Here is a 27,003-nt window from a genome sequence, read left to right on the forward strand (position 1 = left end):
ATCAAAAGGACCGACTGTAGGAGGGGAATAAATATACACAACCTGCCGCTCGCATACACGTCAGAAAGTTGGCGGAGTCGGTAAACTCATCCAATTTAGACTAGCGAAGATGCACGGTAGGTACACAGGTTCGGGTCCCGGCGCAGCACTCTAGGTCCAACTGAATGGTAAAAATCGGCATATGGTGCATTGAATTGCCATTAATTAAAGTGACCGGCATCAGCACATTTTCAATTCACATCTGTTTAAGCGACGGATAACAGTAGGCGCTTAAATACATATACATGCCTAATACGTACCAATAACGGTTATAATACTGCAATTTGGGGCTTACGTTCAGCGACAAGGCACACAAGGGATATTCTCATATTCAACGGGGAGAGGCAACCTGGAGAGGCAACCTGCATTAGCAAAGCTACACATCGCAGAGAATGTTTGGAACATTTTTGATAAGGCCCTAATGAGAATGTCGCAATCCGCAGGCCGCAGCAATCAAAAATTCGCTATCCCTGTCTGGTATGCACTGGTAGCAGATCGTTCACGAATGCCCTTCGGCTAGCCCACAATCCCGACTGCGCGCCCCGTCGCTACAGTTTGACGTATTTGTTTTTCTCATCGCCGGCTAGATATTGACATCCACTTTTGCAGTGGATGACGATGCGCTTAGAGGAAGAATATTAGTGAAGCAGCTAAACTACAGACAGATTACAGTAATTGGTTGCAACAGAACAAACAGTTTCAGTTAGTGTTGATACGGAATTGAAGATGGCAGAGTAGAACTCTAGAACAGTGTTCTCTACGTTTGATACAAAAATATATCGCTTTGGGTTACCACGGTCTCCGGGAAGTATGCAGTGCGCCTTGATTGGAAAATGCAAGGCTAACCATCTCATTTATTGCTGTGTTAGGGCTTACAATCTTCGATAACTGCTCAGTGCTCAGCTCTATCCTTCGTGACTGGCGTATGGCTGCAACTATAGAGTATGACTCTATACTGCAACTATATACGTTATATAGACAAGGAATGAAGTTTTGTGTTTGTGTTCGGACATATGATACTTAGAATTAGCGATGGTACGTTACAAGTTCGCCATCACTTTCATGGTTAGCTGTTTGAACTGCATACATTTCACAAGGCCACGCTATCCACGCTGTAAACTTAGCCTTTGCTCTGATCCGAAGGGAATTTGAGGTGACCAGATCTCTATAAGCAATAGCTCTATATCGACTATAGTTTACGGTACTGTGAGTATTGAGCAACGTGCATTGTACTGATACGATTGTGGTGAATTGACCGAAAGAAGAATTGCGATCAAATCATAGTAGCCTACTGCTGTTCTAATGTACAAATCAATCACTTTTGAATCTTTATCTCTGGTGTTGTACCCCATGTGCTTTATCAAGGCTCTGGAATTCGAAACAGCATTGTCTTTGAATTTTTATGTAGAAATATTTGATTATTACTATTGCTGTGATTATAATCTTTGCAACCTTGTATTACAATACAGATGGTCGGAATTGTAGAATTCATGCTTCGTAACGTAAGTCAATTCATGAAGAAGTAGATTAGAAAATATACGATCAAGATGCCTAAAAGTAAGTTTAAAATTTATGTGAACGATTCAATGAAATTTATATTCTTATTAGATGAGGTATATAGTATTGCCCATTCAGCGAACATATACTAAGTGGTGGAATGCATGGTTTGACGGTCAGAGATTCGAATTTTAGATTCGAATTCGAGCCCTAATCCAAATTATTCAAACTTTAATTTTGTATTGTATATTCCCAATTGCAAATCCTGTAATGACCGAAATCTGTTGACTACCAGTTGTCTAAGTTCAAATCGCGATTCGAAATAATCATTCGTTCATACTAGATCCAAATCCCTGGACATCCCTGGTGTGCCTAATGTCAATCCAGGCATTCCTTTCAAAAAGCAAGCACGTTGGCAACGTATTGAGCTTGAGCCGGTGGTTAACGGCTGCATCCTAACCTGCTAAATTCCATATGTGATAGAGTTGATTTTACTCACAGCGAAATAAGAATGATTAAAGTGAATAATTATTGTTATCAGAAATTCAGTGTGTTAGTGTTTAATCTCGGATGTGGCAGTCGATTAATGTTGCAAAATGGGAGACCGATTATCGTTAAATATTGTCGCAACTTTGCTGAAATAAGCGTGCGTCCTTGATTTAACTTGCGCTGCGACTGTTCAGCTTCAGGGTTGATAGTTAATCTTAATCACATATATGCGAGATATATCATGGTCTTCTGAAAGGGCATGTAAAATTTCGCAAGTTCTCTTGGTATCATTGATAACGTTCCATCGTATAATATTAGCACAATGTATTGCAGAGTGTACGCCTACACGCCTGAGGCGTCGTCGTATGTTCTCGATTAGTTATACAACCGGTTCTTGTGAAGTAAATTAAGCCTTATAGATATTACTGAATTAACATAGCTTTGAAAGTATAATTTGGATTTGTTTCGAAATAGCGGAAGTGACTTCCCGTTATTCTTTACTGAAAGAATAATCATTTCGTCACGGAAAATAAATGACGCACAGCACCGTTCTGTAACGTGACATGCGACTTCTTTAGTGCGCTGCGGGGGAACCTCCCTTGAAATTCCTCAATACGGTGAAATATGTCCTCGAGTGAAAGTAAACTGGGTTCCGGCTGGAATGAAATGCGATGTGACCTGCAGCTCTGGAACTCCAAATTTCGAATCTATCAAATGTGAAAAAGAGGGATGGTCTGTACCTGAAATATACTGTATTAGTACTGGTAAGTAATCATCTTCCAGTAACTTGCAACAATGAAATCGTTGGTAGTGGAGACCCAAGTGGGGGCGTAGTGACGGGAAAACACCTGTGCCTCTTTAATATATTTGCGACTCGGCCATTTCAACCACAAAAGTTTTGTATAGGTCATAATGGCTGATGTAAAGTCACAGCCTGTAAGTGTGATTCGAGACATCGCTTTCTTTGATTTCATGATCACGAATATATGCCCTTGCTTCATTGTTGAGAACATGCTTGACAAAGGTTGAAGGTTTATTACTCCACGTTCACGGAGAGAGTAGTAGCAGACTTGGACAACTAGATAATTCCAGATGTCTAATTTCACTGAATTAGAGCGAAATGCCAGTAATCTAATTATAATCTAATTTGTGAAATGTTCCTATGCTCCAATTCTAATCTAACTTATCAAATGTCTCTATGCTCTAATTTTAGTTCTAATCTAATTTATAGTTTTTCTGAAAATGCCTCTTTGTCCGCGGCATTCTGCAGTGGGTTAACAAGAATATCCCAACAAGCTTGGCTCGCTTCACACTATGCAGTTCTGTAGCATTTTCAGGAAAAGTGAAAATTTGATTAGAATTAAGATTAGAGCATGAAAACATTTTACAAATGTATTAGAATTAGACTCATACCAGAGAAACATCTCGCAAATTAGATTAGCATTAGAATACCGGCATTTCGCTCCCATTAGTCAATTTAGACGACCGACGAAGCAATCAATTGTCTGTCTTGATGTCACGCACATGAAAAATCGTGATGTGGTAATTTATTTCATTTCAGGAACCCCAACCGGTCTTGTAGTTGGACTATATATAGTCGGCGGCGTTATGGTACTGATCGCAGTATTGGTGATGATTGCTTACGGCTACGTGAAATGGAAGGCTAACAAAACGGAGAAAAAAGAAAAGGAAAAATCTCGTGTTGAAAACAAAGCTCAACCCCTGACCATAGCTGCGAAAATAGCTGCAAGAAACGATATGATGGTTACCGAGGTCGTTTCACAAGTTGCCATAAAAACTGAAATCGAGCCGCAGCCTCAATCTGAGCCTACCGGGAGACTTGTGACTGGGCAAGGAGATAACGAGTTTAAACACAACTCCGCTTCGAGTCAATTCTCTAATCCGCCGGTGAGCTATGCTCTATTTTACCTATACGATACATTGAGTCTTATATACGGGAAACCGCCATTAATGGTTCTCGAACTCTTTCGGCTTGTGGCACACCAGAATACTCGCGGCACACGTACAAGAAATTAGCTTTAAAAATATAATTCTAGTTTCACGTGTTAATGCGGTGGCTGGGTGGGTAATGCTTGTTTATGAGAACATACAATTGAAAAGGGGTTGCATTGTTGACAAACATACCAGAATTTCGTCGTCAAATCAAAGCAGTCTCACTCGTTTGCAGCTTTAAATATCATTCAAAACAGGGAAGATATGTTGACAAAGCCACGAAGATGGATTTTCCGCCTCTCATGGAATAGTATTTAGAAATCATCCACTTTTGTGAGGAAACAACGTTCAAGACATGGCGTTTGTTTCGTAGGCCAATGAACTGCTCTTCCGAAAAAAGATTGTCTGATTTATTTGCTCCAAATGAATTGATTGTCGGTTTAAATTTGTTGAGAGCAAAACTAGAAAAGTAATGTTGCAGCGCAAGCTGAATTCCAATCAATGTCCTCATGATTTGCGGAATGATGTCTTGGTTATGAGTTGATTCATTATAAGAGCTTGAAACGAATTACATACTCAGTATCAGTATCAGTATATTGATATCTTCATCATTTCTAAACACCACAAAACTGCGATACAAATGGAAAGAAAGGAAGGTGCCGAAACGACTTGGAGAAGTCTTTGAAATCGGACACCCACCTTGGGCTATAGGCGAAGTAGAGAATAGGCATGCACTGCACATGCACGCTGAATGAAAAGTAAAGCAGAGAATAGAAAAGGCAAGCGACAAAATGTGGTGGCATGTGGCGGAAGGCGAGATCGATATGTTAGGTCGTGGTCCGGTAATCGGGAAGACTGACTAGTATTCTTTGAGACTAAGGCTATCAGCGCATAAATATGACGTTGGCGTGATTGGTGTCGCAGCCACGTGCATTTCGTAGCTATCGATGCGCTTTTAAGTCGCATAAGCTTATTTGTGTACCTTATTTTAATCTTGTTCACTACTTGTAAGACCTTCCGGTCCCCCGTCGTCTCCCAATTCATACCAATTTACATGTTGTGTTTGTTGGTGAGATGAATCAAAACATACTGACTGACTGACATTTATGTTCGAAAATTCCAATTAGATCCTCGGCTCACATGAGAATATATAGCAGCACACAGTTTGGGAATCAGTGCCTTAATAAGTTTGAAAACAGGCATTCAGCAGGTTGCTTCAAACAACCAGAGCCTTTACCACTGAGGCACTGACGCTACTGCTTGCTGCAGCATGCTTGTGGTATCGAGTTACCATACGCCCGCCTTAAGAGGACTTGTCCTTCTTTTTCATGAAATCCAAAATGTCCTCCGAGTACGCCAAAATGCCCTCCTTTTTGGCAATTCGTCCTCCTTTATAGCTTTGACAGCCAGGCGATTGTACAGGCGCAACTAAAAACGCCGTCAATGACGCGAGATGTGGATTTGGACGGCAGTGACGGCAAAATTGACTAAAAAAGGTCAATCAAGACCATCTAGCGGGCTTGTCGGGAGCCGAGTTGGAAAATTGACCTTTTCAGAATTTCCCATAAAGATATTTAAATTAGCTGTTTTCTCGTCCGATATTTTAAATTTTGTGATTTGTAAAAGTGCCCACCTTTCCCGATTCCAAAATATGGTAACCCTACGGGTGGGCAAACTTTTTAGCTCGCGGGCGGCACTAAATAAAATTGGGCTACTAAGCCAAAATTCAATATTGTTATTTGATTATTTAGTGACTGATAACATGGAAATTGTATATAGGCCTGTGTATTTGTATATTAAAACAAACAAAACGTTGATTTGATGAAAACGTATACATGCTTCAGAAACATTCACGAGACTATTGCTATCTAATTTTTTATCCTCTCTCTGCCCACGTTATCAGATTTACCGTTAGAGCTGAGTGAGGTGTTGTCTTGGAAAATGTAGGGCCGTAATTAATTATTAAACATAATCGGGTGGGCCCATTGGTATGATGACTTCGTTACATCCTGTTAATATCGTGACTTCCTGTTTACTATGTCGAAAGATATTGAAATCGCCCAAACGTAGCCTACGAAACGATAAAAGTCGCACCCGATTTCATATTGCTCATTCTTCACTGGAAAATAATTTTTTCTGCGGGATGACATTTGTCTTGTAGGTTTCATATTGCCAGGCCACGAACATTCGGCGCCAGCCATTTAGGCGCCTATTGTCAATTATACATATGGCAGTCCTTGTCGGCCTAGGTTTTCTTGCTGTCGCTTGTTCTGGCACAATTCTCGGAGTCGCATGTTACAGGGCCTAAAACTTCATGTGTTCGTGCGTCGAGGCACGGCAATGGCCAACGACGAAATGCCAATTTCCATAAATCATGCGTATTTTTTCTTATGGAAAGGGTACCCAATAATCAATTTTATTTGGCAACAATAAATCAAGCATGGCGCGAAAAATTTTTTACTACAGTTGAATAAAGTTTCAAAACAGTACTCTAAAATTAATGTTCATTCACGAAATAATTTTGGGCCCCCTTCGAGCTCACTCGTGGTGCGAATTAGGTCATATATGATTCACGTTCTGTGATGTTTAGCTATGGAAAAATTTCAAAATATATGGGCCGCGAGGTCGGGCCATCGCGCAATCAATAAAATAATACTGTGGTAAGAATATAACTTATCATTATCAAATTGAAATATATTACCAAAAAGTTTAATTAAGTACCCACACTAATTTGATTTTTTACGCATTTTATCAATATTTCTACGTTTATTGAGGCTTTCGCGGGCCGCACAAAACGGTGTTGCGGGCCGCATGCCCACCCCTGCCCTACGTAATGGTGAAGCGTCCGGCGTCTTGATCAGTAGGTCGTGGGTTCGATCCCCGGCCGGGTCAGACCAAAGACCTGACTAGTAACACTGGTATCCATGACTTCCCCGCTTGGCGCTCGGGCATTAGGCCTACTGGGATAGCATGGAGGTGTGGTGCAAGACTTAAAAAGCCGTACAAGGCTATATCTGCACCCTCCTTGTCCAGCGGCATATGTACATGTACATCATGCACGCATGCCATGCATATCCACAAATCGTGTGTATGTATCAGTGTTGGGATCAAGTCACTACCTTCGAGTCACGAGTCATTGCACATTTTGACTCGAGTCTAGTCAAGTCACTCAATTTTCCAAGGTGACTCGCGTCAAGTCAAGTCACCCGATTTTTAGAGGTGACTCGAGTCAAGTCGAGTCAAGTCAAGTCACTAGTCGAGTCAAGTTGAATTTTGAAAGTACGAGACATGATTAAAAGTCATTCCATTTTTGTAACTGTTTTAAATTCAGATGGCGTCCCCATTTATTCTGAATCAAAGAGCAAAAAAAGAGTTGATTATACACGCGAAAAGGCGCTGTATCGCTCACCCATACGCAGAACTTCTAAACTACGCAAGTAGCGGTATAGCTCCAGTCTACAATTATCAACCAAAATACAGCATAACATACGAAACTTTCGAAGGTTCAAAAAAATGATATGGTGCCATACCATGATATGCAAATATAAACGTATGGACGATATTCGTTAGATTTAAATCATACAAGAGGGTTGGTTAAGGTAAGCACTGGACACTGTGAGCAGTTTATATAGCAGATATGCATTGCTAGTATATTACTTTATTACAACTTATGACAGCGTAAGCTGTAAGCTCCGATCACTGCTTTTGCGATCGATATATTTGTGTTATTGCAATGGAGGCTTGGTAAAACGCACAATCATTGACTGATCGGTTGCTCTCACAGGTCACACCAGCGTATCGTTCACAATCCGAACTTATACAAGATACAGCGATTTAGTCGACATCGATTACTTGATGACTTGAAATTGACTGCATTCGATGCAATGAATCCATACTTTATGTATTCCGAACTATACTCGTTGCGACATGGTTGAAGCGTACGCTCCTTATACTGATGAATTCACGCTATCTCACAAGGAGCTTGGTTTTCGTTGCTGCCACGCAATAACACCAACGTGAGATTGCTGCACTACTGAAATAATCGTTTGATAGCTACATCGTGTATCTACAATGGTTTTATCTCCTGCTAGGACATCAAATCATAGACTATAATAAATAAATACAATAAAAAACGCCGAACCTTTGACGTACCACTTGGAATCGGTACGAGCACCACTGTAATATAGGAATGCATATGCATAATACAGATGTACAGACGTGAAGTGTAATTTATTACTGCTGCAGTGTTACTGAGAGTATGTCGGTGCGGAGTTGGCAGTAAAAAACGCATATAACAGGGCTACATATACATACACTTTCCTTTGATATGTCCCACCCATTGTCCAGTCGCCTAATCTTTCGTAGCAACAGCTTCATTTTAGTTCGTTCAAAGATATGAGTATGTCTCTGTCCAATATTTATCACAAATTCATCATTTATTTGTTTCATCGTGTACATAATATATGTTGCATCGAGGTAGTATAAATATAGCTTATGTAGACTATTACATATGCATTGGGGCGCAGCATGGGTTTGATCTTTCAGTTTTTAATTTCCTGTTTGCATTGTTTCAATCAATATTCGATACCATCCTGTGAGCACATAATTACTATCCAAGTTTTTCGGACCGGATCACGGTCATTTCTAGAATCAGGCCTTGGAGTCGGACCAGAGCTTTAAAAAAACAGGATCAGAGTAGGACCAGAGAATTTGTCGATATGCTCCGTCCTAATATGCATAATTGCATATGCGTTCACAATTTTATCAGATGGTGTTCTATGACTTTTCATGTTTCGTCTATGAAATCACGTTTATGACCTGTTTCCATTAAATATAGTTTTGATAGTGTGTATGTGGTTCATATACTAGGGTAAAGTAACTGAGCAATGAGCATTTATTTGCTTCCAAAACTGTCAGGCTTAATCGCGATATGTTAGTGTTGAGGGGACAGTCTTGCGATGGTTTATCAAGGTTGTATTCAGATTCGTTTAAAACACAAACACAGAATCAAATTCGAAGCTGTTCGATTCTACGTAAAGCGATGGTCGTCCGATTGACCGGAGAATGCTTGTCTTCTTGAACGAAACACATCGACGGAAGGTAAATTTCGATCAAATCCATGACCTGCAGACGAATGAAATGGTCGAAATTTGTACTCGATTCATAAAGTGTATATAGGTATATGTATAGGGATAGTAGCAAATTGACGGTGGTCGAAAGAAAGTACTTGTGGTCCTTAAATCGACAGTCCACACGCAAAGTGGCGCATTAAAATGTGCCTGTCACTTCCGAGGTAAAATCGAATTTTGAAAGCTCACCGCTACTAGAACAGATTTCGACAGCATGGCCCGTGTTTCCCCGGAATATGATAATAAATACAATGTTCTTTCCAACTCTCTTTCCAACTTTCTAACCGCATTCGGCCCACGAGGTAATTTCATCCGGCCCGCGAAGCAATTCTGAGTAGATTGATAAATGCTTGTCATATCCAGAACATTTCTAAAATATGTTGAGATTTTTAGAAAGAAATATATCCAATAAATACTCCTTCAAGATAGCACATGTCGAGCATGTTTATAGGCAACATTATAACTAGCAGACTACGGTGTAGTGGTTTCTAGTCACCATTAGTACCAGATCGCTGACATTGACACCCAATTCCGATAAGGCCAGAAAGTGCGAACTCATTTCACTGGCCAAAGACTAGTTATTCACAGAAGGGAAAACGCCAAGAACCCTGATATGCAGGTTACATGGAAAATATATTAGAGGTCTACAGCCTCTAGAGCAGTGGTTCTTGACCTTATTTTAGACACGCCCCCTTTATGATAGTGAAAAATTTCGCGCCCCCCTTATCGTCATATCACGAGATCCAACCGGAATGCTAGCAACCCCAACAGATTGTTTGATGGCATGGAAGGTTTTGACTGTTGACGAGAGAATTCAAAAATATGAAATTCGGTCTATATATAGAGAAACACGCGCGAATTGGAGGTAAATCGCGCAGAGCGCGAAAATTTTTTCAGTTGACCGCTTCTTCGCGCCCCCCTTCAGATGCTTTCACGCCTCCCGGTTGAGAACTACTCCTCTAGAGAAACTCGATTCGCGATACAATACTATGAAGCAAATTCCAACGTCCGTGTTTCCATTCGTCAAAACGCGTTCGCAGGGTTGATGCCAATATATCACTAAAACGAAGGGTGCATAGAAATATGCCAACACCATCATTAGAGCCACTGCTTTATAGGCTTATAACTTTACTCATCCGCCCAATCATCATATTATTGCCAATTCCACTGTTCGCGAATAAAAGGTGCAGCTACAATAGAACCCCTATGATCCGTAATATAATGTAACACACTATTGTGTATATTCGCTTGTTAATGAAGTATTCAAATGAAAAATAAGGGCATGGATTTTGAGGTATTTTGGGAATGGGGAATTTAGGTGCGGCCCGCGAGCGATCTGAAGTGTTGAATCCAGCCCGCGACGTCAGTTGCGTTTGACACCCCTGGTCTACTCAGAATACGACAATGGGTCTATTCCGTGCCGACAATGGAGCATATCCATATCGAATGGTTTGGCCATCCAGTATCTGTGATTTGTTGGCCAAGGTTTTGCCGACGCACATGCTTTGGCACCGCATTTTATCAGCCGTTTGTTGGCCAAAACTTTCCGTCTTCATGTGACCCGACGCAGAAGGGGTTGGCCTCGAAATGAATGAGTCTCATAGACCTGAACTCGCTCGTTGCACATCCCTAGTCCCTACAGTAGTTGATCCCAACGGTCTTGGACCATGTTTTCTAGAAAAACCATTCGGGCAAATCTTATCATGAATTCTCATGATAAAGCCATATTTTCTACGTGTCTCGTTTATTCGCTCCAGTACCCAACACCGTGACCTTGGATTTGTAAAAACTATCGCAGGATTTTTGCATAAATTCAACAAATATTACGTACATATTAACAGATAGCTCTGGCACCGTGTCGACGCAAAATTATACCTTCTGCAGTCCATACTTTAATAGCCCTTGAAGGGGTAAAATTTGCGTAACAGTAACCTGCAAATGGAAGTCTGTGATGATGGCATTTACTACTATCCTCGTGCCTCGCACTAATCGAACAGGTATTACGGAAGTATGATGATTGTTTAGCGAAAGTAAGCAGAAAGTCAATTTAACGTCATTTCCCCAGCCTGTCGCAGGCTCAGATGGGCTGATATACTGTATGTCTGCCACTACACCAGCTTCCAAACCAGGCCTTTAGCTACGTAATAAATATAGTGCAAAAACATTAATTCACTACGGCTTGTGAGAGCTACAACTAGTGGTGCGTCGTAAGTTAAACAAGTTTTTACAATTGCGTCGCAACAACAAAAGTTACACTGCCCTTGAATTTCCTATAAGGTTTATTTGAATTCTTCCAGGTCAGAAAAATTAGCAATTATTATTCACGATTTTCATTCGCACTCATCCGGGATTTTCATTCACACCGTTCGCACCATCATGTTCGTCATTCGCACTGCAATTTTTTTCATTCGCACAAGTGCGAACCGTCACACACGTTGAAAAGCACTGAACTATATTTTCAGAACCCCGAAAGAGGACATTTTTTTTGCCGGCAAGTAAATCGAAAGTAGCATTGTTACGTTTAAGTGTGATGACGCTTTCATTGGTAGTTACAGGCAAAAGTTACAATAACAGACACGTAAACAGCAAATTAAATTTATTGTTCGGACTCAGCAAGTGAATAATTTGCGGTTGCCTTCACTTTTGCCAATAAGGAATGATCATGTTAACGAGAGAATGTCGAACAATGTTTGCAATAGTAGTCAAGGCAATTTGTTGGAAAACCTTTTCTAAACCAGCGCATGCTTCTTGAACACAGTAGTAATTTTATGTAAATAAATACAACGTTTCGACTAAAACAACGCGACTTGCACTTGTAATTGAGAATATATTTCCACTCGAGTATCAATGCTGGCATTAGTCAATCCGATTTACTACACAAAGTACGCGACACCTCAGTCAAAATCTACTTTTACAACTACTTGAGTACTTGATACCTTTCATTTGATACTTCTACTTGAACCAGTTTTAACGTGCCTAAGAAATCGCGACTTCTACATATAATCCAATAGAAATTAACGGCATTGTTTATACGCCTAGATGAGTAGCAATGTTGACCAATATCTTCTTGGAGATACAAAACTTCAATATACTATTGAATAGTATATTCATATTGAAATGGAACCGAAAAATTTGATCACATCTGGGTACGTATCAAAATAATAGAAAAATCACTCACAGGTAGCGTCTCTGCGGCATCTCGTGATTCTGTGGGAGCGACGGGTCCGCGGGACTTGACATTGAAGAATCGCACTCCATGTATTTCTAACAGTGATCTGACATTGGCCGCGTATTTTCGAATAAGTAAGGAAAACTGTTATGTTCCTCGCAGTCACTAGGGTCGCGGTGATCCGCCGTATACGTAAAACAATCCCGCTGGTATGCAACTGGACTCGTAGTTACGGTGTTATCATTTGTACTACTGAAAAACGCAGGTAATTCGGATCTACTTGAGCCCGAAGATTGACTGGAATGCGCCATATCCAATGGACATCGTCCATGCACCGGATTCCGACTCCGTTGCGATATTTGATTGCCTATCGAGGGCTGCTCTCAGTTCGTTTACCCGACACGAGATTCTCCCGTAAAAACGTACGGTAAACTACAGCTACACCATATTTGGTTGTATTCGGCTCAGAATCAGATAACCAAATAATATTGTTCTCTAATTAGATTAATTAAAGTGGAATGACGGCAATCTAGTTCTAATCAAACTAGTGAAATGTTTCTATCCTCTAATTTTGATTCTAATCAAATTTATGGTTTTTATGAAAATTCTACAAAAGAACTGTATAGTGATAAACGAGCCAAGTTTGGTGCACATGTATTTGCGATTCTCCTGCTTATGATAATGAACTCTGATTTGACGGGAACTGAACTTGATTTTTGTCGGATTTGTTTCGAATTCGGTAATCTGAGTCTAGTCTAGCTTGTGAAATGTTTTCACGCTCTAATTTTAATACTAATATAATCTCTGGTTTTCCTGAAAATGTTACAGCAGAACTGTATAGTGTGAAACGAGCCAAGTTTGGTGTACAGACACTTGCCATTCTCACGCTTAAGATAATGGACTTTGATTTGATATGAACTGATCTTGATTTTTGTTGTTTTCTTTCTGAATGAGCATTTAATTCAATTTCCAAGTTCTTGCGAATTCCAGAATTCAATTTGGAAAAAAAATGATTAGCTATAATTTTAATTAGAAGTTAATTTAAAAGAAAAACTGAAATCTTTCAAGTTGTCCAATGCTCACTTCAAATCGGGATTAATACGATGTAGATCCAACTGCTTCAACCCGTCTAGTACAGTATCTACGTTTCTGACGAGTAAAGCAAATCTCTTCGTAAATGGTTCGACTGAGTTGTGCGCTTGGTTGCCCTGATGTTTACTGCTCGGGCAAGGAGAAAAGTTCGAACTGCAGGCTCCGGGAGTACTGATAGTCACTAGCGGTGATTTATTCTCGTCGGGACCGTGAGCGTCTCTCGAAGCAGTGCAGTACTTTAAAGGGGCACTGCGCTCTAAAAATGATGTCGTCTCAAATTGAAGGTAAAAACGAACAAAAATTTTCGGCCGCGGCCATTTCCTTCAGAACGCCACCGTAATGGAGCTGCAATTTATTGAAATTTCTACAAGACCAGCTGCCGCGGCTGCTTAACCCGTTACATGGCACGATATCTTCACCGTCGCACCTGCTCGACGCGATTAGGCAGTCACGCAGAGCACACAACACAGAGCCGCTACAATATAGCTCAGGCCAAGATGAAGTGGCCTAAAGTTCCCGAGACTATTCAAGGATTACTAGGTGAGAATACTATTTCGTGAAATTGTGAGGCATTGCCAATTTTCCGCTAACCTTTTTCGAATGAATTCAAGTGCAGCGGCTCTTTAACTTCTGCCGTTGCGAGGCAATTGTAGAAACTTGTTTGACTTGCGCCGCACCAATAATCGTGGCTTTCACAATAACATTGTCTCGTACCAGCCGGTTACAGTTGGATTCATTTCCGAAAATTACACGCGTTCAAAATAAATATCGGAATGCTAGAAGTAATCATCGATGGTTCTAATAACCTGCGTCTGCTTTATAGGTGATGGAGTGGTGGATTGGCGTGCTGGTATACCAACCATGTTTGGAGAAGGATACGATAATTTTCTTCATATTGGAGAGGTAAGCTGTTCGTAGATAGATGATGTATAATACACATTGTTAAAACTAAACAGTTAGTTAGTTGATGGTCAACTAACTAACGTTTTTTTGATTAGTTGTAGTTCTAGTTGCTGATTTTGAAAATTCAGTAGTTTGTACAAGTCTGGTTTCTTCCTCGCCATCTCATCCGCGTAAGCGGTGTCTTACAAGAATCCTAGATGTGGGCCGTACTACAAGTCGGCAAATACGGATTAAAAAATAAGGAACACCGGCGTGGTGTAAATGACCATATTGGTAAACCAGTGTTTCATAACCAAGTCACGAGTCAATCCATATTTCTGATATGCCCTAACAACTTCTAGCAATAGAAAGTGACAAGTATCAAAATTACTCAATTAAGTAGTTTCAAAGTAGACCTGGTACAGGCGTCGCATAGCTTAAGTAATGGATTGGAGCTCATGAGATTGAAATATACATCATCGCGACTGACTGGTAACGAGATTATTTTTAAAAGCATAAATCAAATGAGCAACACTTTGTGACACAAAGTCATGTTTATAACTTGTGCAGTGGTAATATAAATTGTCCTATATACCAGTGTTGGGATCAAGTCACTACCTTCGAGTCACGAGTCATTTCGAGTCATTGCACATTTTGACTCGAGTCAAGTCAAGTCAATCGATTTTCAAAGGTGACTCGAGTCAAGTCAAGTCACTCGATTTTTGAAGGTGACTCGAGTCAAGTCGAGTCAAGTCAAGTCAAGTCACGAGTCAAGTCACAATTCAAGTCAAGTTGCCTTTTCGAAGTATGAGGCATGATTATGTCATTGCATTTTGCTATCTGTCTGTTATACAGATTGAGTGGTCATTGATTCTGAACCAATGAACGAATATAGAGTTAAATATACGCGCATGAAAGCGCTGTATCGGTCACATATACGTAGAACTGTTAAACTACGAAGGTAATTGCATAGCATCAGTTAATAGTTACCAGCCAAAATAGAGAATAGAGAAACAAGCTGATAAGATGAATTACATTACCTATTTACAAATTGATATGATACAATTCGTGACTGTGCCATTGGCCGAGGACCATATAAACTATATTCGAATTTAATTCCAATAAAACAAGAGGTTTGGTTAAGGTAAAAACAGAGAACAAAAATATACACTTTTTGCTACAAAATTACTTTACTAAACTAGTTTACGACAACGTAAGCTGTCAATGTAATTGTGAGAGATCATTGAATGATTGGTCGCTCTCACGGGTTACACCAGCGTTTCGCGAACGATCCGACCAAATGCAAGATACAGTTTTTATATCGAAACCGATTACTTGATGACTTGAAATTGACTCGTGAATTTTGCTCCGAGTCACGAGTCAATCCGCATTTCTGATACGCCGAGTCAAGTCAAGTCAAGTCATTTTATCAAAGTGACTCGAGTCAAGTCAAGTCATACGAAAAAGGTGACTCGAGTCCGACTTGACTCGAGTCATCCCAACACTGCTATATACTAAACCTATCTCGATATCATATTGATCTGAAGTCCGAAGTTTTCATAGTTGTTGTTGTTAGTATTGTTCATATGGTGTTTGGCTACTATGGCCTTTTACACCAGGTCTCAAGAGTCTGATAGATCCATTACCGTCACAACTGTCTGCCGGTGAGGATAACGAATTCAGCCACTGGTAGTAAAATCCGTGGATCTGATAACAGTTTTGTGAGCTGAAACGGTATGCCTAGATTCGCCGCTGTCGTCTTCAAGTGATTGCGGTGGTTCGGGTAGCGTTCGCAATGAATTAAAAAGTGGTCGACCGTCTCGTCGATATCGCACGTATCGCATAAACCCGTACTGTGACATCCGATTCTGCGAAGGTGCCAGTGGAGTCTGCAGTGGCCCGTCTGCAATCTTATCAGACAGCATAGTAATATATCTTTCAGGTTTCTATCTCTCCATATCCAACGATGGTCTACAATTCGCAATGGAGCCTGCCAGTGACGTGCGGTGAGGTTCATGGCTGGTGAGGCAGGCACGCCCCCCCACCCCCCCCGAACATACAAGCACACACACAAACACGTACGCACGTAACAATCGCAGCGGCCATAGAGAGCATCTTCTGTGCACACCAATAGCCGTTGCAATTCCATATTTTACAATAGGACTGGTCGCTATTGTGCGAAATGCGCACGTTTTAGACGGATAGTAATTACTATCGCTTCAAATACCGGTATAAATTATTCGAAGCACATGAAAAAAGCATCCTCAGTTACAAATATTTTCAGTAAAAAAACCCACTAGATTTGCCAAATTTCGAAGGAAAATGTACTAGGCCAAGTCAAAATACACTAGATCTAGTGTAAAATAACTAGGAGTGGCACCACTGACCAAACAACGACAACGCAGGCTATGTAATATGCGGAGCATGGACCGGAGCCGGATTGGATATCCGGCCGGATTTTTACAATTTTGGCCGGACCGGATCGGAGCCGGATCAGTACTTTTTCTGTTACGGCCGGTGCCAGATCGGAGCCGGATCACTACTTTTTTGATCCGGCCAGAATCTTTATGGATAAGCATGATTTTTATAACTATATAACTACCAACCAACCACACGTAAGTAACCTCCAAGCCAATGTGAACATAAACGAGACATATTTTTCAATTCACGGAACCTCCGTACCAAGTAGGGCCGGACTTCTGACCGGACTTTTTCATTTTTGGCCGGACCGGATCAGTACTTTTCCTGATTCGGCCGGAGCCGGATCGGAGCCGGACCAGAGAATTGAACAACCGGATCGGATCCGGACCAGAGAATTTGTCGATCCGCTCCACCACAATTGGGGGTTATAGGTATTGCAGTCGAACACAGCATAAAGGACACAAACAACGACAAAGTAGCTTATGCCAGGAGCTATCACATACCACAATTTAACGTAGCTATGGATGGAAAATACATAACAGCTATATAAATAAAGGAATGTATTGGCTCCGCATTGCGTATTGGCCGTCGCTACTATATTATTCCTAGCTACGAGACTGTTGGATTCCGGAATCGATAGCGCGGTTCACTGCGCTTCGATTGTCCAATTGCTAGCGAATAGTGCATGAGGCTGATTCTTTTGTGCCTCAACTGGCCATTGTTTCTCTGCGATGGCATTGTCTGTAATAAAGCCAAATTTCACATTCATTGGCGATTTTGAGGGGGTTATGGTGCTCTGACACTGTTAATATTTGGATTTTCGGAATCAGTATGACGATAGCCTTTGATCGATACCAGTTATTATGAATTCCGAGCTATTTATGATGAATTGCATTGTCGCAGGTGAAGCACGACCCGCCCGCGCCTCACCTGTGCCTCACCTTAAGTTTGACGCTGTATTTTTGAATAATAATTATGCAGATTGATGATGTTGGGTGATAAAAATGTTCAAATTTAGTTATTTATGAACATCGCTGTAAAACATCAATAAATCATCGACTCATCGAGGGTTTTCACTTATTCACCCAGACGACAGGTGAGGCACTGCCTCACCTGCCTCAGTGGACCGCACGTCACTGGAGCCTGCACTTGGATGGACTCGTCTTCTCAAAAAACATTGAAAGTTTTGATGAAGCACTTGCTCTTCTGATCGCAGCTCATTGGATATTCAACATCAAGTTTCAGAAGAATATCAAGCACACTCTCACCTTCATTTCGTCATACCTGCTAAAGCTGCCTGGCGTAGAGCTGACAAATCCCGTTGTGAGGACTACCAATATGTTGCCATAAACAATGGAACTGTCATCATAGTTATGTAGGGTTACCATACGGAGGTTTAAGCGGGTCATTCGAAAGTCAATTGTAAGTGCCGACTTTTTATTTTAGTCAATACCACTAAATGTAAGTAAAAATATGGTAATTCTGGAGTCATCACTTTCATTCAACACCAAAAGTTTTCCAGCAAAAAACAGCAAAATCGGCTGTCAGTCTTGATCAACTAACTTTCCTGAATTGGTAAAATTGTCCTCCTTTTTCGATTCCGTAATATGGTAACCCTATAGTAATGACTGTTTGGGTACGCTTAATAAAATGCATGAAATGCCATACTTGTATGTTTTCAATTGTATTTGTATTCTGCGGTATTGCATAGCGCAGTGATGTGTAGCAGCTGACAGATAGCTTGGGGTGGAAGGTATGTCTCCCATATAGGGTGGAGGGTAGTCCCCCATACAGGGCAGAGGGTGTTCCTCCATATAGGGTGGAGAGTAATCCCCTATATAGGGCGGGCGGTATTTCCACCATGGTAGGGGGTGGAGTTGCATTCCTCCATGAATGGTCGAAAGCGTGAACCACTTTTAATGGAGGAAATCTCCACCTTTTAGATTTACAGTGCAGCCTCTTAACCCTTTTAAAATCTCAAGTTAAACAACTTCATATGAACATATTTTAATTTGTGTTCGTCCTAGAGGCCTCATATTGGTTTGTACGAAAAGCTAGCAATCTTCTGATTTATATTATCCCTAATTCAAAGGTATAAGGCAGTGGTTCTTAACCTGGGGGGCGTGAAAGCATCTGAAGGGGGCGCGAAGAAGCGGTCAACTGGGCGATTTACCTCCGATTCCCGCGTGTTTCTCTATATATAGACCGAATTTCATAATTTGAATTCTCTCATCAACTGTCATAACCTTCCGTGCCATCAAACAATCTGTTGGGGTTGCTAGCATCCCGGTTGGATTTGTGATAAGACGATAAGGAGGCGTGGAATTTTTCACTATCATAAAGGGGACGTGTCTAAAAAAAAGTTGAGAACCACTGGTACAGGGGTGGGCAAACTTTTGGGCTCGCGGGCCGCATTCAACATCTAAATACATTCGCGGGCCGCACTATTAGTAGGGCAGCATAGCAAACCTATTGTGCATTTTGTGATACAAGCACCAAATTTGGCACACATGTATATTAACATGTTGCGAGCATTTTCAGATATTGAGCCACTCGGAATTCTCTCTTTATGTCCGCCATATTGGATTTCAAAATGGCCGTCATTTGAAATCTACATTTGCGATTATGTCTGGGTCAAATGCTACTATTGACTTCATTTTGGTGTCAAAATGTATGTTTTTTGGGTCAAGGAATCCAATGGTAACAATCTGCAATGCGATGAGTATGAGAAATGAGATGACGTTTTCTCGCACGATTGAACCAAGGAAACCCAACTTTATCAATTGATCGATATCACATTCACATCCATATTATTATTGATATTATGTTCAAAGTCATAATCTAGCGGATTGGACGCGTTTGGGATCTCAAGACGAGATGATGCGGTTTTGTCCTCAAATTTTGAATGCCGATTGTGACGCTTTATTTATGACGTAATATTGTGTTTGTGAGTGTGACGCCTCCGTATTTCTATTCTGCATGTATACACCGCGAGCCTCATTTTGGAACTTTGAAAATGTGTTGTCGCTAACTCTAATGTCTGTATGAACTGCTCTTTGCCTACTTCATTGGAGTCGCCCTTACGCTATTCTTAAACGCTATATGGAACTCTATATTCGTAAGATGTATAGTGGTATTGAATATCTGAATTATATCTACCCAGCAAACACAGTACAGACCAAAGATGTAGAAAAGCCGAGCCGATATAGTAGATATTAGATCTCGGCAGGTCGTAGAAAGGGGGATTTTGTGTCGACTCAATTCAACGTCTTTTCCATGTCCTTCAATAATGTAAATATTATGCAGATGCTACAGCTTTTAAACATGGTGAGTAGAATGTAGATCCTACGTTAGAAGAAGAAGATCCTGATATAATAACCTGTTTTCTACCACTATGGGCTTAACCTGATCACGGCTGCGTACACACACCACATTATTTACTACATATTAATCACATTTGTGATAATTTAATTTCAAACGAATTGGCAATAATGCCGTTGTAAAAAATAAAACGAACAAACGAACGAATGTCTTTAGAAAGAAAGTGAAAACAGTCCTTATCATCAGGTTTCATCTTCTGATGAGCCAGTTAAATAACCAGCGTGCGGCCTTTTCTTTTCAACACCCTGCAGAAATAAAATGAAAATGATGATTAATAGCTAAGACATTCGTACTGCGAAAATGGCAGAGGTAGCGGCTAACGAATGACTCCTACATTTTTTTCGCCCATACTTACTAAAATGGATTCGATTCTGAACTATTTCCACTCAAGTTTTCAAGTTTTATTATTATATTTTTTAATATTATATGACTAGAGAACTGATCGACTTCAATCGTAACTTCTACTTGATTATCAAGATCAACGATGACTACTTCAGCACTCTTTGAAAACAGCCACTAACACAAAAAGAATTCTTGACTAAAATTTCTTCACATTCTGTCCAAAATGATCAATTCAACAATCCAAATGAATCAGTTATTTGGCAGCTAGTTGGAGAGATATATACTCAAGTCTAGAAAGTGGAATGATACTCTGCCTGGAAAGCTGAAGACCTAACAATATTGTGTACAGAGAACAAAACATTTGAGTGGCGGCACTGGTATAGACATTAATAAATTATTAGAATTGACAGCAAGACATTAAAATGAGAATTAGAGCAGTTTCTTAGGCTGTAGTGATACTCAGCCAGTAATTGACCTAGCAGAGAGCAAAACGTTGTAAATAAAGCGAGCGAAACCTCCGACAAATGATACGATAAAACATTAGAATCGACAGTCTTACTAGAAGCAGAATAACAATCATGAGGGGTTAGAGAACAGAAGCCCGGGAAGTGACCATCAGAAATTACTGCATACTGGCCGAACAAATCCATGACCACTAACAAATGGTCTTTCAATAGTCAATATTGATACCAAATGACACCACCCCTATTTCATAGCAACATTTAGCAAATACAGCGCTGGAGTCAACCTTATATAAGCGCTAACCAAACGCCCATTAGTTTTACCACCTACTACTTCGCGGATGGAAATACGCATTAAAGCGAACGGACGCGACTTGTCACACTCTTGCTATTTCTGCTCCTTTTTTCTCTTCGTTCCTCTTCTCTGTCGCTTCCGCTTGAGGAGAGAAACAGTCGGCCGCGTTTACGGATCGTGAATTCCCGGTGGGTGATTCTTCCTCGAATGGTCAGCACCTTGAAAATTGAGAACAATGTTGTTGCAAAATGCATGACAATTTGAAAGTTATATCATTCTAATTATTCCAGTTATGGCCGTGAATCGTTACAAGTGCGGTAACCATAAGAATTATTACTATACTTCAACTACAAATACAATATATTGTATAAAATGATTACCAATTCTTTTACGTTGATCGAGTCCCAAATAGATGAAATATGTAAAAGAATTTGCTAAATTTTTGTATAATTTGACAGATTCCGAAATCTTCTCAAAGTGCACCTTTCAAAAATTTGATATCAAGACTCCCAACATTTTACAATTCGAAGTTGGATGGCTTTACCAATACAAGCAAACAGTTTGTATCGCAATTGACAATTATGTAGAGAACGCTGCGAGACATATGAGTAGGCCTACCCTAAAACGTTTCTCTGACATGGACATTAGGGCTCTTAAAATATGACTTTTTTTTCTCAAATCGTTCTGGCTACTTGATCAAATTGTTAGGTTACCTAATTTAAGCCTAAACACAAAATTTGGTTCAATTCCAGCCAGTAACCGCTTTGCTACAGGAGAAGAAAGTTTCTATTTATTATATAAAAATAAATAGGTAATAAAAATTTGAAAATTTTCTGTTCACCCCATGAAAGTGTTAGGCTGTCTATAGAAACGATGCTCACCAAATTTGGTTCAATTCCAACCAGTGGAAGCGGAGATATTGCCGTCGAAAAATTTGGATTTGAATAAAATAGTATTTACGGTGACCGATTCTTTGTTTACTCATTAAAGTTGTGCTCAACGTAAGTACTATTTTATTAAAATCCAAATTTTTCGACAGCAATAACTCCGCTTCCACTGGTTGGAATTGAACAAAATTTGGTGAGCATCGTTTCTATAGACAGCCTAACACTTTCATGGGGTTAACAGAAAATCTTCAAATTTTTTATTATTCATTTTTATATAATAAATAGGAACACTAAGTGCCGAGTTCAATGGTAATCGGGCAGATACGGGATAATAATAATAAGAACCGGCCTGGTGTAAAATGACCAGTGTAGTCGAACCACCACCATGAACACCACAAACAAACAAATAAACATCTAACATGGAAAAGAAATTACCTTTGCGGCCTTTGACAAACACAGTTACCATTGAAATCAGCAATTAAGGTCTTATTCGAAAGCAGAATAACAACTGTTTTAGTGGACATATCAAATCAAATGTTTGAAAGTTCATGTAAAATAGCCCAAAATATTATCTTACTGTGACCATATTCCATCAATATGGTCTGGCTAGCCAAATTCTCTGGGCCAACATAATCAAGCTGCGTTTGGTTTCAACGATTAATAATCTTGTCACTGGATTCGAGGTATAATTGCATTCAAATATCAAATTTTGTTCCATTAATCAACATCGAGTTGAAAATGTCCATTCTTGCACCAACTTTTATAAAATCATGAATCAGTGTTCTACAGGAATGTATCTATATGACTTATATACCTAGAAAATTCAAGCATAAATATTATGATATACCGTAGGTATAGGTACCGGTAATTCAGATGTTTGAAGCGAATTATAGTGGTCTAATTTTACTAAATTAGAGCGAAATGCCAGCAATATAATTGTAATCTAATTCGGAAAAACGGTTTAGCTCTAATTCTAACCTGGAAAAGCTGAAACTTTTCTATAGTTGTCTACACCTGTTTTGCAGAAAGTCAAACAGTTCTAGGCGTCATATACTACAGGCAATTCGAAATACCCCATAAGCTATATGCTACTGCATATATACCTTTAACCCGCTACCTCAGTCAGTCACAATTCCTATATATTTACGGCATTTACCATACAGAAAGAGCGAACTATGCCTGGCTGCGACCTGTTGCGCGTCAAATCTTTGTATGGCGCGATGACGTAAAATTTGAATCGCCGAAATATTCTAGAAGTCACGCATCGATAATCATATTCCTAAACGTACAACATATCACTTATTTAGTTATTCTCTGAATAAAACTATTAACCATACTCGTTGAACATGCGAGATTACCGAAAGAGCGAATATATATATAATGAAGATCATATATATCAGAGGAAAACAAAACTATTCGACCTTAGAGCAACAACACGAATATACAACACCGGTGACATCCTCACGCAATAAAACGAAGGGAGAACATTGTTTTCAAATGGATAGAACGAAGCTACCGCCTGAGATCGAACAAAACCGGATAGAATTTATCGTGATTGAATGTACCGACAATGTCATCCTTTCTACGTATTTTAGTCGTACCCGCGAGAGATAGAAAATTTGCATTATTATGTTAACTACCGGATATAACGAAGCCTAATGCATGAGATGGAACAACACCGAGTATGAATTTATTCTGATTGAATATAACCACAAGACCATCCTACTACGTATTTTAGACATTCCCTCGACACTTAGAAAATCAGAACCTAATCGAGATGATCACGGATGATCCTTTTACGGTTTTGTGTTTGCTGGGTATAGACGGTGTGATGTATATATATCACAAAACATTTAAAAGACAGCAGAAATAACGGCACTCAAATCTCATGCCGGGAATGCATTCTGAGCAACTTGTACAGTAGACACTTGATTTAGGGCATCGCAATAATGCTTAACAACCTTGATCGCACATCTTTATCGCCTATTTAGTGACTATACTCCGTTTAGTGTCATCCATAGGAGCGAATTGCGGGTATATTTAGGGATAATTATTCCGATAAATAATTACACACCGCAGGGGAGTATCGTGGCGTTTGGTTCACGGGCTGCGATTACCCCACTCCATTCATCCCAAAGCAGAACAGCGAAGTGTGTTGATTGAATGCTACGCGTTGAGCAGAATACGGAGTAATCATTCGTCAGAATAGTGCATCAAATGTTAGGGCTTTGCAGATTTACGGATTCTCTTACAGTCTATGTTAACTGGACACTTTTACGTCAGTATGCCTTCCATACATGGTGGTACGTTTTCAGAAATTCGTAGACCTCACACATTTGCTTTGGTAGAGATATAATTGAACGTCGATTTGTGATATGACACATTCCAGGTGAATGATATTTACTGCTAGCGCGTAATGCTAGCGTCCTCGCCATAGTTATCGTCGTTCTCATTGTAGGAAGCCTGTTGTTGGCCTGTTTTTTCGCATTCTGCCACGCCAAAATGTCCAAGAAGAGAAGGACCAAAATGCTAAGGAATCAGTTGACTCTGCGAGAAGAAAGAATGAATACATCCAGTAACCACCAAATATCATTTCCGTTCGCTCAGCAGTTACCTGGTTACCAATCGCCGCGAGTCTTTGCGTACGACTCGGAATCCTCCAAAAACACAATACGATCTCACAGTTCTGATATTCCAATCACGGTGAGATCAACTCAAAAGACCGTGAGCAAGTACGAACACGTTTTGAAAGCTTCGACATTAAGAAAAGCATCGCGGCGTGGCAAATCGCCACGTTCATCGGGGGAAAGAAGATATTCCACTGCACCGAGGTCGGCGTCGTCGTACCTGCCCAAATCTTCAAATTCGAGTGTTGGCGAGTACCGCGTGGAACCATGACATCACGACAATTTCGTCGCTTCGATTATAAACCGAAATCCAATGTGGCCAGGTCGATGATGAAGAATGATGTTCCATTAACAACAACAACAACAACAACAATCATTGGGTTATAATTTTCATCTGAACAAGTTACACACAATGTACAATGCGATAAGACACAATGCAATGTAATGAACAGATAGGAGGATGCCGAACGACACGCATCAGTAGCGATCCTTTACTCTGACATCCACCTCGGCCTAGAGTGCCCAATGTCACAGTTCTTTTCGATGTTGATCTTTTTTTTTTTTGAAGCCGCGGTTCTTTCTACTAGTTCTTTCCAATCCGTGTGAGTGCTTTCTTTCTTCGGGTCTTTTTTCCATTCGCGACAACTGTGTCAATTCCGGAAGAAGATTAGAGCTAGTCAGTTAGCAAAGTTATGAAGACTGGGCAAAATCGTGGGCGGCACCTTTATTTTGCAATGAGCTTCAGAGATTTTCGGAAAAAAATGTGTTTGCACATTCGCTACCGTATACATTGTACGTACACTGTAGACAGTATTGCTGTGAAATAAACATCGTTTTTTCTTGAATTAGGTGATTTGTGTAGGTAAAAAATGATGTGAGTGAACTCATATAAACATGAATGAGAATCTAGAAAATATTGTACATGTACTATGTACTTGTACGTATACTGTACATAGTTGTAACCAAAAGCATATTGCATAACAGATCCACATGACGTCATAAGTCTGGTCATGCTAACACTTGGAGTCACTGTTGCGATACAGTTGTGAGTTGTCTGTTATGACACCATGGAAGATAATTTATTATTAGCAGAACAACCCTACAGCCATTAACACATTGCAGATGTCGAACACTAATGTACTAAATGGGTACACTGATCTTGTGATGTGATAGCGTTTGGCATAAACAGTATTTAACTCCGTTCAACTGCAAATGTGTAGCATCATAAGGAATGGTTATGCTGAACTTCTATCGTTCAGATTAGTGTTGTCTTGACTCGAGTCTACTCTGAAATGAATAGACTCGACGTATGAAAAATATGAAACTCGGATTCAAGTCTTCTAGTCATTTTCCAAGACAATTTGGGTCACAACCGCATAAGAGCGACAGTTTAATGTACGTAATATTTGTTGAATTTCTTGCAAAAAATTATTTTCACATTTGTTTTCACATCGTATTGGTTGTGTACTTTAACCTATAAGGAACGCTCACATAAAATTATAACAATATGGCTTAACCAAGAAACATGTGCCAACACCTGCATTATTAAGTCGGCTTGATGTCGTAGCCAGATTTTAGATTTCTCTGGAAAACTCTAACTTGATAACAGGGTAGAGGGAGAGAGAGAGAGAGAGGAAGAGTGTAGGTGCCCGATTATCTGGGGTTAAACCACTGATATCTCATAAATGTTTTCCAATTTAACATCTTACATATTTACCTTCACCATAGCGTCTCGGTCTTTATGTCTGGGCCATTGTCACGGCAAGGCAATACTCAATTCATATCAGCTGATTCTTCCTCCATGCAAGAGGGAATGCCGTTACCATCGCCAAAGCCGTTCAGTTAGTGAGAAATATTGTAGTTGGTGAAAGGAGAATAGCTTATTTTGAACAACAACAACAAAAACAATATTTTGAAACTGAAATTAATTTAAGCATCTCAAAGTGCTTTACGAAGAGTTCTTTCAAAATCGCAACTATAATCGCGGGCCACAAAATATGACATCGCATTGTTGACCCAGGTAAGTCTCAAGCTAGTTGTGAGAATTATATTAGACTCTAATTGCGAAGCCAATAAATTAGTTATCAAGCATCAAGTCATTGACACTTCGAACAGAGGTCAAACAATCATCCTCGTTAGACCATAGTGCAGGGCTGGCCAACCTTTTCAGCCAAAGGGCCACATTCGATTGACGCACTATTGTGCGGGCCACTAGCCGCGCGAAGCGCGAAATTTTTTTGAATTTCATAGGTCAATAATATTGTCACTTGACTATATTGCTGGCATGTTGTAGATCGCTGGGCTAAGTTTGCGAGGACTGGGCTATTCGGCGCATGGAC

At 40.1% G+C, this 27,003-nt stretch overlaps 2 protein-coding genes and 1 long non-coding RNA gene across 6 annotated transcripts; 1 reads left to right on the forward strand and 2 right to left on the reverse strand.

The window, feature by feature from the left end:
- Positions 1 to 738: 738 nt before the first annotated feature.
- On the forward strand, positions 739 to 18,336 carry LOC145454559 (uncharacterized). Of its 4 annotated transcripts, none has more exons than XM_080332538.1 (6): positions 1,480 to 1,596; positions 2,604 to 2,789; positions 3,587 to 3,933; positions 7,763 to 13,908; positions 14,192 to 14,271; positions 16,193 to 18,336. In XM_080332538.1, the coding sequence occupies exons 1-4, from the start codon at positions 1,587 to 1,589 to the stop codon at positions 7,814 to 7,816; spliced, it is 597 nt and encodes a 198-aa protein (XP_080188664.1). In that variant the 5' UTR covers positions 1,480 to 1,586; the 3' UTR covers positions 7,817 to 13,908; positions 14,192 to 14,271; positions 16,193 to 18,336. The 4 variants fall into 4 exon arrangements, with proteins under 4 accessions (XP_080188662.1, XP_080188664.1, XP_080188663.1 ...); XM_080332537.1 differs by having other exon boundaries at positions 17,761 to 18,336; XM_080332539.1 differs by having other exon boundaries at positions 17,888 to 18,336.
- On the reverse strand, positions 8,986 to 12,427 carry LOC145454561 (uncharacterized). Its single transcript, XM_080332541.1, has 3 exons — positions 12,286 to 12,427; positions 9,297 to 9,477; positions 8,986 to 9,102 (listed from the first exon to the last, which is right to left on the reverse strand). The coding sequence occupies exons 1-3, from the start codon at positions 12,363 to 12,365 to the stop codon at positions 8,986 to 8,988; spliced, it is 378 nt and encodes a 125-aa protein (XP_080188667.1). The 5' UTR covers positions 12,366 to 12,427.
- A 1,786-nt stretch (positions 18,337 to 20,122) lies between the features above and the next one.
- On the reverse strand, positions 20,123 to 22,721 carry LOC145454563 (uncharacterized). Its single transcript, XR_013920169.1, has 2 exons — positions 21,183 to 22,721; positions 20,123 to 20,297 (listed from the first exon to the last, which is right to left on the reverse strand). It is a non-coding gene; the product is annotated as an uncharacterized LOC145454563 (long non-coding RNA).
- Between the last annotated feature and the right edge of the window lie 4,282 nt (positions 22,722 to 27,003).

Source organism: Botryllus schlosseri, chromosome 13 (assembly GCF_051294905.1).
Source record: "Botryllus schlosseri isolate E-star chromosome 13, Bs_hap1, whole genome shotgun sequence".
Classification (NCBI taxonomy): Eukaryota; Metazoa; Chordata; class Ascidiacea; order Stolidobranchia; family Styelidae; genus Botryllus; species Botryllus schlosseri.